Raw genomic sequence first — 16,135 nt, 5'->3', positions numbered from 1 at the left:
CCAGCCTCCGCCAATCGCGGAGCTTAGCTCATGTGACATCATAAGTTCTGTTGCGGGAAATGAGCTGGTGGGTTGCATGACCATTCCCGTTTTTCCTAATTATGTAGCTTATTTGAGCGAAGTTTACGTTAAAAGTGGTGTCAGTATGATTCTAACGAGACAATCTTTTCAATGAACCAAACTTGTGTTTTCTCTTCATGGCTCCTTTAAGACGTTAACAGGGCACTTTCGCGGTACGCGGCTACACGGCGTCTAGTAAAACACATGGTCCTAGGGGAGGACTGAGCACAAGGTGACAGTTTAAAAAAAGAATTAGGTTCCCTTGACCTGTTTAGAACATCAGACATTAGCTTGCTGCGCTGAAGCGGGCACTCTATCCGGTGTGCTACACAAACTTTTCTTATTGCCGGAATCGGGCGCCAACAAATGTTCCCGTATTGCTGGCAGCATAGAGCTTGCTAGCGTAGAGTAATTCATAACGCGGCAAGTTCAACGCCTCTTTAATTCACGTATCTCAGTCCAGTGCACAGGGTTAGGTCTTCCACACGTGTGCAACCCTCCTGACATTCGCGTTGACGTAGGGCCAGCAGAGCTTGCACAAATATCGCTGTCCCGGCAAGCCATGCCTGCCATCCAATATCGCGTGCCGGATCGTGGGCGCGTTGTTTGCGTAAGCAAAACGTTTGATCCTGACGCCTGTGGTTCGCGTGTTCCCTTGGACGCCGCGGTTTCTGCGTCTTACTCTACCTGTAGGGGAATGAAGTAGTACTGGGCTGAGATGAAGTTGGATGGGATTCGAGTTGATCGTCAATCGTGTCCGCTTTTTGCTTTGAGACAGGTTTCTGCATGCAGAAAACTAGCGATGAAATGTATCCGACACGAACCAATCACGGTAGCACATGCGGATGAAACAGACACGGCCTCCCTGTAATGGGATATCTGTGGATAAATGGGTGAGGCACTGCTGTAGACGCTGGCGTTGCTAGGTGGCGCATGTGCCACCAGCGTTGTTAAATGCATCTCGGATAGCTGGTATGCACAGGCTACTGTGGAATAAGCGTGCAATTCGTTTCGGTTGACTTTGATTAGATTTGACGAGTGTGGGCTGGTGGGCTAGTTGGTACTTAGACGTTCTCTACGCCCAGCGAACAGCAACAGCACAGAAAGAAGGGACGGAGTCCCTTTCGTGCGCAACTGCTGTCAAGATCAAGATTTAAAGAGTTCGTCCACCCAAAAAAATGCACGCTAAAATTGCCTTTGGGTCGAGCTCAGTGTGGTCGAGCTTCTCTTCTGACCACAAATCGAATATTATAGCATCAAATCAAATTTAATTCATTTTGTCTGAAAGCTAAAACAGCTGTTTTTTATGTTAAGCACTGTACAAGCTGATATAACCCTCCCTGTCTCGTTATATAAAAAGGTTGGGTTTTCTTTGTATACATAGCCTGTGTTTACAACACCCCAGCGATGAAACCGGCAGCGTTGCGTGCGCATTTAGGAAAACCAGTTTATACTGATAACCATGGTGTCGTGCAGAACAGGCTGCCCGAAATAGAGATTAACTTGACTACTCGGCGAAAATTGTGCCAACGCGTACTAACAGATAGCGTTCACTGGCAGGAGGATCGAATTTCAGTAAACTTTCCCATTCACAGGTATTTAAAGTTTCGGCTCTCTCCTTGTTCAACAAAACTGGCTTCGCCGTGCAAAGCATACATTACAATTTGTAGACAGGTGAACAGCTTTTTCTTGTACCGGGTGTGGCAGCAAATAATATTCAACTGTACTGCAAATTCTTTCCTTTTCTTTCTGAATTTTTGCAAAAACTTAGAATCGCGAGGAGACCGCACGCGCTTTGCTTGACCTCATCAGAACAGAAGGCATTCAGGAATGCTCCAGTTGTATTTCCTTTCCACACTGACCTCCCGCCATCCCTTGTCTCCCATTCTGTATTTAGAACTCGTGTCCGAGGCTTGGGGCAATGGGAAAAAGGTTTCCGTTTTCATTTTTGTTGTTGTTATGTAAAGGTGTGTCCATTATTGCGTACACTCCTGCCGCAGGCGAATTTTGTATGTCATGGCGGATGCTTTGAGGCACGATTTTTTCGTGTGAAAAATAAGAAGAATGCTAAGACTACTCTTTTATATTCTCTATATATTTTAATTCTTCATATTTACGTATGCCTATTTATATTAATTTACTAACATTTGTGTTTATACTATTCTTTTATATTTTCACCTATAATAATATATTTTATATTTGTTTTGAAGATTTCAATGCCTCCCTCAGATAAAAACTCTGGGTGCGCTAATGATCGGAGGTGTAATTAACAATCCATATTTTGCCATTTAAGGAATCCACGGGACTTAGAAAGGCTTGCATGCTTTCCATCATTGTAATTTCCTAACCCGCTATTTTTTTTTTGTTGTTGGACCATTCGCTCCACACAATCTGAGCGCCGTTTTTGCTGCTCCTTTGTGATGTCCGGTTCCTTTTCTGCAGTACCTGGAAAAAAGATTCAAATCTGTGGCTCTTCGAAAGGTCATCTGCGCCACGACCGTGCTGCGAAATGTAAATATTGAACAATGCTCTAGTTTTTTTTTTTACTTGGGAACCAGAATTAGCTAACTACCACTTACTGTTGCAGTGTTTCTACATGGGCGTCGTGCTCTACGGTCCGTCACTGGCCCTTGGTTCAGGTAAGTGCCTGTTCCACCAATCATTAAATTTTGCGTTGTTGCGGCTTACACTGCTTCTGCTATGCTGCCTAAGGGCGACAGCATACTCTATTGGATATATACAGCGCCCACAAAAGGTATTTGAAGCTTTTTGGGTTGGAAACACCAAAAAGCGACTTCCTAATAAATGCGCATACGAGAACGGATTCGTGGTATCATATTTTTTGCTTGCACGATGCTTGTTTGTTCGGAACGTTTTTTTTTTTAAGTTCCACAACTAGACATTCAAGCTCCACAAGATTCTGATAGTGCTGTAGTAGTAGTAATAGTAGTAGTAGTAGTAGTAGTAGTAGTAGTAGTAGTAGTAGTAGTAGTAGTATAGTAGTAGTAGTAGTCGTAGTAGTAGTAGTAGTATTAGTAGTATAGTAGAGTAAGTAGTAGTAGAAAGTTTTATTGTGGCCCGTGATGGGATTAAAAAGGAAAGGGACGAATGAGAAGGTGGTGTCTTCCACTCGCCTTCCTCCCTTCTTCCTCAGTCGTCAGTCAGAAGCCCTTGGACTCTGGCGGCGGCCTCGGCCATCCGGACGACCCGAAGTTGCACTTCCGGGTCGGGGCTGAGCAACGCGGTCTCCCATTGCTCCATGTTCGTTACAGTAAACGAGTTACTCCTAGCATTTGCTGCAGCATTTTGATTCGGTCTTGCAGGGCACGATCATAACATGTGGTAGAGGTCCGCCCCACCCGCGCATAGCTTACAATCTCCTGAGTATATTTCGGAATAGCAGCGACTGAGCGCAACCTGGTCCTACGGGAATCTACGGCAACGTGTCCTACGGGAATATGGCGTGCAGGTGGCCCCCGTTCCAGCCAAAAAAAGATGCGCCATGAGCTCGTGAGAGTCAAGGACCGCTTGCCCAAGGAGCGCTTCCCCGGTGTGGTATACGAGATACCTTGTGCAGACTGCAGCGGCGTGTATATCGGGGAATCAGAAATTATAAGAACCGTCTGCAGCAGCAGCACGTGACGTAAAGAATAATAGCGTCCGCAACAATGCTTTAGCAGAACAAGCCGTCGTGAATGACCACCAGATTGATTGGGACAATGCAAGAATCGTCGCAACAGAAAAAGTGACAGCATCACGGCTACATCTTGAATCACTAATCATTCAGACCACATCTAACACAGTGAATCGTAACGACGGAAATCTAAACCCGATCTACGCACGCTCTTTGCAGCGATTATTCAAGCCCACTTAAACGACCCACTTCTGGTGATGCATTTATTGTGAACAAGGCTTCCGTGCTGGAAGCCGAAACGTCAGTACGCTTTGTTTGGACTGTTCGGCGTCTCTTTTTCGTTCCTAGTGATGGATATATGTGCGATCGTATCTTTCTGGGCCTGAGGGCGTGCTTGCAGGCTGCCGCCCTGAAATCAGCTGTGCATCTAAACACAGGGGTCAAGTTGATTGATTGTGGGGTTTAACGCGCCGACGCAACGCAGGCGATGAGGCGCGCCGTAGTGGAGGGCTCCGGATTAATTTTGACCACCTGGGGATCTTTAACGTGCGCCGAAATCTCGTACACACGGGCGTTTTTGCTTTTCGCCTCCATCAGAAAAGCGGCCGCCGCGGCCGGGAATCGAACCCGCGACCTCGTGCTCAGCAGCGCAACGCCTTAGCCACTGAGCCACCGCGGCGGGTCACAGGGGTGAAGTTATACAGTACCGTTCCGCATACATCTTCGGTTATCGAGATTCGAAGATTTTCGAGTGCAATGCCTCGAGAAAGGGTTATAAGGGGACGAATCTTCTGTGATGTGTTTCTCGCAGTGACGGGCCTTCCGGTGTGGGTGTCCATACTCGTCAACGGGGCGGTTTGCGCCTTCTACACGACAATTGTGAGTACCATGAAATAACCACGTCGTTCTATGTGGATCTAGTCTGTAAAAGTGTATAATCAAGTGGCAAACTTGCTGAGTTGGAAATACTCTTGTGGTTATTGAGGAATTGAGCTTACATATGATTCGCTCGGACGATAATTACGCAATTTTTGGTTGCAAAAAGTAATGGTTTAGACAATAAGGTTTCTCACACGGAATCTCACGTTTTTTAGCATTACTAAAATTTTGCAGTTAGAAATTGGCATCTTGGCTCCTTGTGCCCACTGATAACTAACTATATCACCGCGGGAAGAGTGTGTCAAGCAATTCATAATTATTCACTGTATTGCAAACTACGCTCAAAATCTGTGTCACAATTCACACAATTCACTTCACATTTCACTCGAACATGCCACTGTTATGCCTAGCCGGTGAAGACGATGCATGAGTGCGCCTGACAAAAGAGACGCGCGCAGTAGTAATAATTGGGAAGGCAGAATTTTGCCGCGTTGCGGGACTACATTAATTATATCAGAAGGAATAGAAACTCAACATCGCAGCGCCTTTTTTTTTCTTCTGAGGCCAACTTCAGCTGTTGAACCGAGATTATGGTTACTTGCTATTACTTGGTATGCCCTAGCGTCGCAGAAAAGCCTGTGTCGTCGGCAGTTTTGACCGGTATATATACAAAAAAAATTGGTAGAAGAGAAAAATGCCGTAGCGATACCTCGCGGCAGGCTATGGCAGGCCCGGCATAGTTAGGCGATGCCTGAGAGGATTTCGTTCAAGCAGGAGTGGAAAGGTCTCACGCGCGCGGGAGCCTCTCTGGTGCACGATTATGCCATCTTTAGGTCGTAATACTCCGTAGCACGCACTCGCTCTTGCTATAGGTCTGATTATTGCGCGCTCATCGCCGGGTATAGACCATTTCATCCATTATTCTTTAATACGATAAGGCCATGCTCTGGGCTGTGTTGTGCATGCGGAGTAGGATCATCCTGTTGACTGGGCCAATCACAGATCCGCTAGCACAGCCCACTGATAAAATGGTTGCTCCCAGGACGAAGAAGTTAAAAAGGTTTATACAATAAGGCGTCCGACGCCTGAAAGCTAAGTTTGCGCCCTGCAATTATTGCCTATTATTGTTTGCTGTGGGTGTGTTTAATTTTAGAGCGCTCACTTTACAAGTGCTGTGAAAGCCACTAGAGTAATCGCCGCTGCAGCCCATCAATTTCCTCCTGATCAGACCACGTTGCACGAAGCACTCTGAAAAGTATTCGTGCTCCATAGGTCCAAAGGGATTCGGGAAATCGGGTGCATTTGGAAGTGAAAAATACCACTTACTACATTTGTTCATTATTCCTTCCTCAGAAACAAAACTCAAAAGGAAACATTTTCATGCTGGCGAAGAAAGGTGGCCGGAGAAGGGCAGATGACGAGATCCGCGGACAGCGTCCTTTCCTTTTCAAACTGGTTCTTCGCTAGGTGACGCTACACCTTAGCTATGAGGCGCGTCGTACTTGAGGGCTAGGAATAATGTTCATACCGAGCGAATTCGCCGGAGTCTCACAACACGGGCATTTTAGGTTCGTGCCTCCGTCGAAAACGCCTGGACCGCTGCCGGAGTCGAACCGCGTCGTCATGCTCAGCAGCAAGAAGAACGCTTTAGCCACTCAGCCACCACGGCTGCCGCCTTTGAAATGACTCTGAGTACATTTTTCGAGCCCATGACTGGAAAAGCTAAAGAAGCCATCGGGAGCTGTTTTGAAGCAGAAAGCAGAAATAGCATCCCAAGTTGACACCTCAAATCAAGTTTGGTCCGGCTTCCCGAATTTTTATTACACTGACATCGTGATTGTGGTCGTTGCCGGTGCGCTACAGTATGGCTAAATTTGTGACCATTATTTTCTTATGGGTGGACAGCGGAGGCGCAGAGGTAGAGCATCCGCCTCGTGTGCAGAAGCACGCTGGTTCGAATCTCGGTGCCGCGCAATTCCCACCTCAGTTTTAAAAAATCCGCGGGGTGATGCAATAGCAGAATTAGGCGGCGTGAACCCGGCGACCATTGCTGGTAACGCTCTCCCTCACCAGTGCAGCATTAGCCACCCTGGTGTAGTAATGGTCACAACCTCCCGTGATTGCGCCAATTAACCCTCGGCCCTCGGTCTCCCGTGGCAGCGAAGCAACTGACCACGGCGGCGGTCAGACCTGTGATGCCACAGAGGGTGCTAAGAATCCCTGGATCCGGACGGATCGCTATTGGAGTCTGTACCTGGCAACAGCACGAGAAATTTATCTACCGAGGCGAGTCTAGAGGTGTTGTTCGAGGAATTATAGGGCATTAAATGTGGTGCAATAGGGCTTACCGAGGTTAGGAGGACAGGTGAAGCCTTTAAAAGGCCGAAAAATGCACACGTTCTATGTTACCGCAGTGTAGTGGACAGAAGAGAACAGGGAGTGGGATTTATAGTAAGTAAAATCATAAGTGGCAACATAGACGAATACTATAGAATTAACGAAAGGGCAGCCGGTCTTGTAATTGTGCTAAAAAAGAGGTAAAAACTCAAGGTGGTACTCGTCTAGGCGCTTGCATCCAGCCACTGCGACCAGTAGTTGAACGCGTCTATAAAGATGTGGAATCAGCAATGGCTAAATTAAAAACACAGTAGCCCGTTATTTTCATCGTCATTATCATCACCAGTCTATCTACGCCCACTTCAGGGCAAAGTATTCTCCCATTATTCTTCAATTACCCCGGTACTCTCCCAACTGTGACCAATTTATCCCAGCAAACTTCTATTATTCTATCCCGTTGTTATGAGAGACTTCAATGCTAAAGTAGGCAAGAAGCAGGCTGGAAACAGGGCAGTTGGGCACTGTGGTCTGGGTTGGACAAATAACAAAGGGGACCTACTAGTCGAGTTCGCAGAAAGGAATAATCTACGCATCGTGAATACTTTCTTCTGCAAACGGGAGAACCGGAAGTGGACTGGGAGGAGCCCGAATGGGGAGCATAGAAATAAAATAGACTTCATACTATGCAATAACCTTGGATAACCTCGACATCCTGCGTGACACCAAGGATGCATGACATCTTTGACGTCACGCAGGATGTAGAGGTGCTCGGAAGGGTGAGGTGTACAGGCCACCGTATGTGAACATCTCGAATTGGGATACAAGCTATAGGGGGACCGCAACAAGCTAGTACAAAAGAAGCCGACCAAAGAGCTGACAGTAAGACGGAAAGTTGGCGAATCAAGGGTCGCGCTGCCTAACCGATACTTAGATCTAGCTGAGGAAGCCGAGTTTACGGCACAGAAAGGAAGGGACAATGTTGAACGCATTATCGCATTATCACAGGGTCTACAGTAAAAGTCGGAGGCACGATCGCTATACAGGATACTGGCAAACTTTCACAGGAGACGAAAGATCTAATTAGGAAACGGCAAACCATGACAATCTCTACCGCAGCTGGCAGAATAGAACTAGCGGTGCTTTCGAAGTTAATAAGCGTAAGACAGCTGACATACGGTAGTGTAATATGGAGAGGATTGAGCATGCTGTAAAGAACGGAAGCGGCCTGAAAGTAGTGAAGAGGCGTCTTGGCGTGGGGAAAAATCAGATGTATGCACTTAAAGATAAGCAAGGCAATGTCATCACAAATAGGGACAAAATAGGCACAGTGGCCGAGGAGTTCTACAGGGATCTGTACAGTAGCCGGGACATCCAGGATAATGCCGAACGAGACAGTAGCTCAGAGGAGATAGACATCCCACCAGTAACGACCGAAGAAGTAAGGAAGGCTTTGAAAGAAATGAAAGGGGGCAAAGCACCTGGTGAGGATCAGATAACAGCGGACCTCTTGAAGGATGGCGGGCAAATCGTACTAGAAAAACTGCCACATCTGCACACGCAATGCATAATCACAGCGAGTGTACCGGAATCTTGGAAGAACGCAAACATCATCCTAATCCATAAGACAGGTGACATCAAGGAGTTGAAAAATTACAGGCCGATCAGCTTACTGTCAGTCGTCTACAAGGGGCTTCCCATGGTAATCGCTAAAAGAATTTCTGCCATCTTATATTTCAGTCAACCTAATGAACAAGCAGAGTTTCGTAAAGGCTCTTCCACAATGGACCATATACACACGATCAATCAGGTGATAGAAAAGTGCGCGGAGTATATACTCAGCCCGTATATACTCGACCCCTAGGGACCGCTTCATAGATTATGAGAAAGCATTTTACTCGGTCGAATCCTCGGCAGTCATTCAGGCATTGCGAAATCAGCGTCTAGACTAACATTACGCGAGAATACTGGAAAATATATACAATGGGTCCACCGCTACCATCGTCCTCCATAAGGTGATCAATGAAATACCTATCACGAAGGGCGTCAGACAAGGGGATATTCAGGTTCGTGGACAGTAATAAATACAAGAAACTGTGAACCAGACGTCGTATAATACTCGAAACCCACAATGATATATGAAACTCGCTAAAATACTGAACTACCAATAGGAAAATAACGTCGGAAACGCTGCTGAGAAAACGGTAAAAGTTCAAACACACGGATAAATGTCTCAATCCTGAAAGGAAGTCATCTCTCTCTCAAATATGCCAGAAAGGCCCAAAGTCGGCTAACAAAAAGTCCACAGTAGGTGTTTGCTTTTCGAACGGCGTCGTCCTACCTCATGTACCAGAGGCGCAGTCGCGGTGATGCGGTGCCGAAATGTCCAGGTGATGTGTCGTGGGCGCAGTGGATGAGCGCGCTCCCAGCTCCCGTTGATGAGTAGCGAACGTAGCTCTCTTGGGACGTCGCGGTGTTTCCCCGATACACGAAGAGACGACTTCCTTGCGGAGAAGTGCTTGAGGGTGTGGTTGTGGAAGACCTCATGGGGCACGGCACGCGTCCGGTGGCCCTACCGTGGTGCATCCCGGTCCCGCTCCACACACCCACTCTCTCTTCTCCCTCGGTGTTCTTCACGGGATCGCTTCTGCTGCTGGCCACTTTCACTGGCCGCTTCCGGGTGTCCCGCGTCCGGTTCAAGCTCGTGCTCTGGACTCGAGCGCTCGCCGCCGTACCCCAGGTAATGACCTTGGCGCCGCGTGCCTTGCGTCTCAGTTTTTGTCGGCGTCAGCTATAGTCGTGCCTTTTTCTCCTCGTTGTCCCTCGACTTCTCTCTTGCATATCTGCGCTGACAGAGACGCAGTCTCTCCATTATTATTCACAGAATGGTTAAAAGAGCTATTTAGAACATTGGATTGGGAACAGGTGGACGTAAATGTTAATGGAAAATACCTCAGTAACCTCAGATTTGATGATGACGTAGCCTGGCTAAGTAACTCGTGGGACGAATTACAAAGCATAGTTACAGCACCGGACAAGCGGAGTAGAATCGTGGGCTTGAAAATTAATATGCAGAACAGTAATGCTTAATAACCTCAGGAGAGCACAGCGGTTTGAGATAGGTGGAGAGGCAGTGGAAGCGTTGAGCGAATATATCTACTTAGGCCAAGTACTGAGACGGATCCGAAACATGAGGGACAGATAATTAAAAGGATAAGAATGGGGTGGAGTGCATTCGGCAGGCGTTCTTAGATAATGAATGGCAGCCTACCATTGTCCCTGAAGAAGAAAGTGTATGACAGCTGCATCTGACCGGTACTCACCTACGGGGCAGACACTAGGAGGTTGACTAAAAGGGTTCAACTTAAATTGAGGACTACTAGGCGAGCAATAGAATCGAAGATCAAAAGTGTAACATTAAGGTACAACAAGGAGTGGAAAGGGTCAGGCAACAAAAGCGTGTTAAGGACATATTAGTACAAATTAAGAACAAATGGGTGTGGGCAGGGCATGTAATGCGAAGGCAAGTTAACCGTTGGTCATTAAGGTTACAGAGTGTAACCCTAGAGAAGGTACGCGTGGCAGGGGGCGGCACAAGGTGAGATGGGCAGATGAGATCAAGTAGTTTGCATGGATAAATTGGTCGTTAGCTCAGGACCAGGATAATTAGAGATCCGTGGGAGAGGCCATTGCCCTGGAGTGGGCATAGATAGACTTTTGATGGTGATGATGATGGTGGTGATGATTCTCTTATGGCAGTAATGCAATCTTTCACGTCCCATTTCCCAAACTAACATTAAAATCTCGCCAAATCAATTGTATGTTCCGCACATTCATTACACTGACATTGTGATTGTAGTCTAATGGACAAGAGTGCGAAGCTGGGCGAGTCTGTAAGCATCCATGATTAAAACAGCGCAATGGACGGGACAAGACAGGCGACAAGGGCGGGCGCTGGGACAGGTAAATTTTATTGAAACAGGGATATATATATGAAAAAGCAAGAGCACAAGCAAAACAAGAAAGCTGCACAAAGGTTACAAAAAAAAAACCTCCATCGCATGCCCCCGCGCGAGGGACACGAGTAAATGCAGAGCATTGGGGGTGGTCACGTGGCGTAGGTTGTGGTAGTTGGCGGTGGTAGTTGTAGTTGTTGTTGTCGTACGGGTGCGTCGACGGCGCTTGAAGGCCAAGTACGACGAAATGCACGAGGCGTTGGAGCACGGAGAGTTTGCGAGCTTGGACGAGTTCCTGCGCGCCTTCGACGTGCAGTCCGGGGAGGAGTACTCGGAGATTCTGCGGGCTGGCGCGTCGCGTCCGTGCGTGCTTCACGCGAGGACCCCCGCCGAGAAGCGCTTGAACGCGTTCAACCCGTGGATCGGAAGGGTTTTTGACTCCAACATGGACCTGCAGATCATCCTCGACCACTACGCGTGCGCGGCGTACGTCGTGGACTACGTCAACAATGCCGACCGCGGCATCTCGTTCTCGTAACGCGGGGTCCGCCGCTCGCCGCTGACGTTTCGAAGCCGTGTCTCGCTCTCGATTCGATGGATCCGCAGCTCGACGCTGACGACTGGCGGCGGCCTCTCGTTCTCGACGCTCGGGATCGGCCGCTCGACGCTGACGCTTCGCCGCTGCCTTAGCGCGCGCAGTAGAGGGAGAGGAGGTAGCACCTGCTGCTGCAACGCCTCTTTCAGCGCCGGAGCACGCGCATGCGCTCCCGCACCTGTTGTTGGGAGCGAGGAGGAGCGGGGGAGGGGCGCACGTTCTGGCTGGCTGCGGACGCCGGTCGCCAACGGACGGGTGACATTGTGAGTTAAAGAAATGCTCTGCATTTAAAAGCTTCTTAAACAGTTGTGTCACCCACCGCAGCCACGCCGCCCAAAAAAGTTACCCCTTTTGTATGCAGCGGTATTGGTGGCATGCTTGCACACGAGTCCATGTTGTAGATGGTCAACGCGTCCGCAACTTCACGTGTGCGCTGTTCCGGGTACCTAGTCACAATAGAGGCGTGGCCGAGCTTAGGCGAGCAGCCATGTTTTCCGCAATGAGTAGCGACGTTGCTCTCCTGGAATGTCTTCAGCGAATTAGCATGCTCGCGTAGGCGATCGCAGGACAGTGGGACGTTGTATACCATGGAGAGACTGCATTCCGTGTAGGGGCATTTTAGCTTGACCTTGCAACGTCCCAAGCTACGGTCGTCATTCTTGAATTTTCTGCAGAGTTTGGAAACTTTATTGGGCGAGGAAAAACACTGTGACGCCGGCCTTTGTCCAAGTCTTGATAAGTTTGTGGGACACTTGGTGCAAGTATGGGATGACGGTGACCCTTTCTGTTTTTTTTTTTTGTAGCCGCTTTTCTCGGGCCGTCTTTCACGGATTTCCTTCAGAAAGACTTCTTCGAGGCTTTCGACCAACCGTTCGGGGAAGCCCGCCTCTTTGAGCCGCGCATCTTGTGCTTTGAAGCTCTCTGATACAAGGTAGTGCCAGCTTCTGCGTAGGGCACATCGCAAGGCGCCTTCGGCGATACCGCGCTTAACCACTTTTGAGTGAGTCCATGAAAATGGCAGTGGGCTCTTCTGAGAACGGGGGGAATACTGCCAACAAACGTGATGCGCGTGAAGGTGCAGAACTAAATCCAAGAAGTTCAGAGTCGATTGGTAGTTCTCTTCTTAAAACCAAGCCAGGCAAGGTCGACTGGAAAATGCCGAATATGTGGTCAACATCTTGCACAGGCGTCAGACAATCTGCGAACTCGTAAAGTACGAAACAATTGTCGACGTGCCTAAAAACCTTCGTTAATTCGGTGGCACTCAACTCCTCTTTCAGTTTCCCATCGTACTGCGCCAGCAGAAGGTCGCTAAGCCGCGGAGCCAGGCGAGATCCGATGCAGGCGGCAATCTTCTGTACGTGCAGGTTCCCCTTAAATTGCACGAGTGAAGAATTGAGGTAGAAGGGAAGAAGCTCCATCACTCGATCGACTTATGTGCCGCAATGGCTCTAGAACCTGACCAAGCCGTAATTGTCAATGCTGTTGCTTACAGCCTGGAGTACAGCGCCCGTCCTTGTCGAATTTCCCGCCCCGTTCCTTGCGCTGTGTAAACATAGTCTATTGGCGTCGCGCTACTGCTCGGCTAAATTTGCGACCATTATTCTCTTAAGGCCATGATGCATTACTAGGCATAATTAGACTATGTTTCGCCTGTTCCTTTCAAAAAGTGACATAATCGTGCCAAATCGATTGTATAATATGATCAGAGCTGTTTAGGCCGACCTTTGAGCGTAAGTCGCACCAAATAATCTCGCAGTCTCCAGAATAAATGTGGTTTGGGAGGTCTCGTGAATCGGACCTGGCACCTTTGTGCCGTGAAACCGGCACCTAACCACTGAGCCACCCCAAAGGCGCGAAGGGTATTGGGTTAGCAACGGCGGATAACAATAACATGTGCAGCCAATAGGGAAGAAAACACTTCCAGCGGTCGGAATCGAACCTCGGTGCTTGGCGTTATGAAACCGACGTCTATCGGAATGAAGTATCGTCACATTTCGGGCGCAGAGCATTTCCTTTGGGTTCGAAGCATGGGGGTTGGCTTCGGACTCGGCCTCGGGTTCTAGCACGAACTAATGCGGTCCACGTTTAATGAGATGTGAAAGCCTGCGGATGAAACGATCCGGGCGTGCAAGCCATGGAGAAATTTCAGCGGCAAGCTTGGAAATAAATGGGAGGTTGGACAGCCGGGAATCCGACGAAAGGAGAGAGGGCGCAACCTCTGCTGTTTCTCCAGCCTTGCATGACTAGTGCACGCTGCGCCAATTTCTTACAGCCAAGCTGCTTAGCAAATCGTTAGTTTTGTGTCCGCAGTTAAACGTACCGAAAAAATGCAGAGCCCACGTGAGCGCGTGCCTCGCGGTGACCACCCTGCTGTTAAAAACAACAAAAGCCCGAGCACTCGTATGTGCGTACCTCGCGGCGATCGCCTAGCATCCCGGGTGCACATTTGTCAAGGCACGCATACCCATTTAGGGTGATTGGCCAGGATTGCAGCGACCGCCCGGATGTTAAGAAAACCAAGAAAAGCCCGAGCGCTCGTCGTTAGTGACTCGCGGCAGCCGCCCAGCGTCCCCGGCGCATGTTTGTAAAGCCTTGCATGCCCGCTTAGGGAGATTGGCCAACATTGGCAAAAAAAGAACTCCATCATTCTCCGTAATCGTGGCAACACTTGTCCGGAACGAGAGAGACTCCAGCGTTCGTTGTAATCGTGGCAACACTTGTGGCTCAGAACGAGAAAGACACTTCACTGCGTACGCTCCTCCAAGGTGATGTCGAATCATTATCACTTACAAAAAAAGGAAGGAAGCTTACGCTTATAGCAACAATGATTGAGTAAAGGTCGTTGCGGCAGCGAAAAAGAAGCGAATCGGCGGCGACCGTGGACATGAACCATCGTGATGACCTTGAGGGTTGCGTACAACTTTGCTATATTCAAGTCTTACGGGTGAGTGTCAGCTTTCTTGGTTTTTTTTTTTGCTAAATATTTTTTTTTGAAAACATACATACTCGGTGCAGATGTATGGGACTTATTACGACCGTTATTCGCAGGGAGGCATCAAAGCCGTCGTTTGGACCGATGTCGTTCAGATGTTGCTGATGCTCTCCGGATTTCTGATTGTTGCCATCAAGGTAATAAATTTTCATTTCAGAGCAATAGCGAAACCGAGCATTATGTTCAGGGTGCTCTTTGGGCATGTTTACCAATATTTATAAAACATTTTGAAGCTTGGTCAGCATCGCTCAATGAATTACACACTCTGACAGATCCCCCAACACACCGCGTCAGCTAAGCTAATTGCCATGTGAGGTAGGAGCGACCCGGTTGAACTAGAATCGCTTCCCACAAATAGGCCAGCCGTGACATTAAGGTGCAGCCACGATTTTATTGCGAGTTCTAACACCAACACGGGACAAAATTTTTTTTTTAATTGATTTAAAGTTCTCGTTTTCCCTCGGAAATTTTTTATTGTATCCTGTTGCATTCGGCCGGCGCTCTGTATACGGCTTGATATCTCAAAAATATTTCACTTCATCCGCATCAGCCACGGCGTAGCCCAATTTATTTATTTCGGGTTCACTAAAGCAGACATCGAGGCATAAAATATCACAAAATGACTCAACCCGAACCTACTACTCTGTAAATAAGCTGTGATTGCTTCATCATCATCATCATCATCATCTTCTTCTTCTTCTTCTTCTTCTTCTTCTTCTTCTTCTTCTTCTTCTTCTTCTTCTCCTCCTCCTCCTCCTCCTCCTCCTCCTCCTCCTCCTTCTTCTTCTTCTTCTTCTTCTTCTTCTTCTTCTTCTTCTTCTGCTTCTTCTTCTTCTTCTTCTTCTTCATAAACAACAACAAGAACAACAACAGCCTAGTCAGGCCCACTTCTGGGGGAAGGCCTCTCCCATTGACTTCGAAAAGCTCCTGTCCTGCGGCGCTCGAGTCCAGTGCTGGCCGCCAAATTTCCGTATTTAATCCCGCCATCTTGTTCTTGGCCCACCCGTTCTTCTAGACCTATCTCTTGGTATACGCTCTGTTACTCTAACTGTCCAGCAGTTGTCGGTTCGTCTTAGTACGTAGCCAGCCCAAGTCCATTTCTGTTTCTTCAGTTGAACTATGATACCATCTACTTGAGTTTGTTCTCTGATCCATGAAGCATGTGTCCTGTCCCTAACTGTTACTCCTATCATCATCCGTTCCATGGCCCATTGGGCAAGCTACGTCAAACTTAGTGTCCGTCAGGTTGCGTGTTCCGATGGACGAGGTTAAAGCTGAAAGCGCAACGCCAAGCCTAAAATCGGGACGCCACTTACCCCTGCGTTCCCATAACTCGCGTGTTGTAGGTTTCGGTCCCAGCGCCGTACAATTGCAGGTTTTAATAAAGACGGCATGATGCAGCTAGTGAAGTCAGCCAGAGCGTTCCCGTGCGCGCATCGCAAAGCAGGGAAAATTAACCGGGAACCTGCCTTATGGTTCACCTAATTGCTCTTTATGTAGTAGCTCTGTAGCTTAAATTGCCCATGTATTCAGGCACTCCTACGTATCTTTAACAACCGGTTCCAAGCCGAAGTCAACAACACATTCACTCAGTCCACCTTTAGTCATGTAGAGTCATCGATCTGAGGCGGCATAAATTTGCCCGGGCTTGTTCATGTTTTATAAGGCAGCTGGTTGTACTG

General features: G+C 48.2%; 1 protein-coding gene across 7 annotated transcripts in view; it reads left to right on the top strand.

Moving 5' to 3' along the window:
- LOC144179594 (sodium-coupled monocarboxylate transporter 2-like) overlaps window positions 1-16,135 on the top strand; it is a 213,792-nt gene that overhangs the window by 74,464 nt on the left and 123,193 nt on the right. For 6 of the 7 annotated variants that reach the window (XM_077708012.1, XM_077708010.1, XM_077708007.1 and 3 more), the window contains 4 exons: window positions 2,503-2,571; window positions 2,648-2,699; window positions 4,506-4,573; window positions 14,510-14,590. In XM_077708012.1, the coding sequence (XP_077564138.1) occupies window positions 2,503-2,571; window positions 2,648-2,699; window positions 4,506-4,573; window positions 14,510-14,590 (270 nt within the window). The remainder of the gene's footprint in view (window positions 1-2,502; window positions 2,572-2,647; window positions 2,700-4,505; window positions 4,574-14,509; window positions 14,591-16,135) is intronic. The other variant, XM_077708009.1, reaches the window with a different exon arrangement.

The sequence above is a fragment of the Haemaphysalis longicornis genome, unplaced genomic scaffold (assembly GCF_048455015.1).
Source record: "Haemaphysalis longicornis isolate Haplotype H1 unplaced genomic scaffold, Haemaphysalis longicornis Haplotype H1 scaffold_4, whole genome shotgun sequence".
NCBI classification, from domain to species: domain Eukaryota; kingdom Metazoa; phylum Arthropoda; class Arachnida; order Ixodida; family Ixodidae; genus Haemaphysalis; species Haemaphysalis longicornis.
The sequence above is the reverse complement of the archived record's forward strand: the minus strand, read 5'-3'. Positions and strand labels throughout refer to the sequence as shown.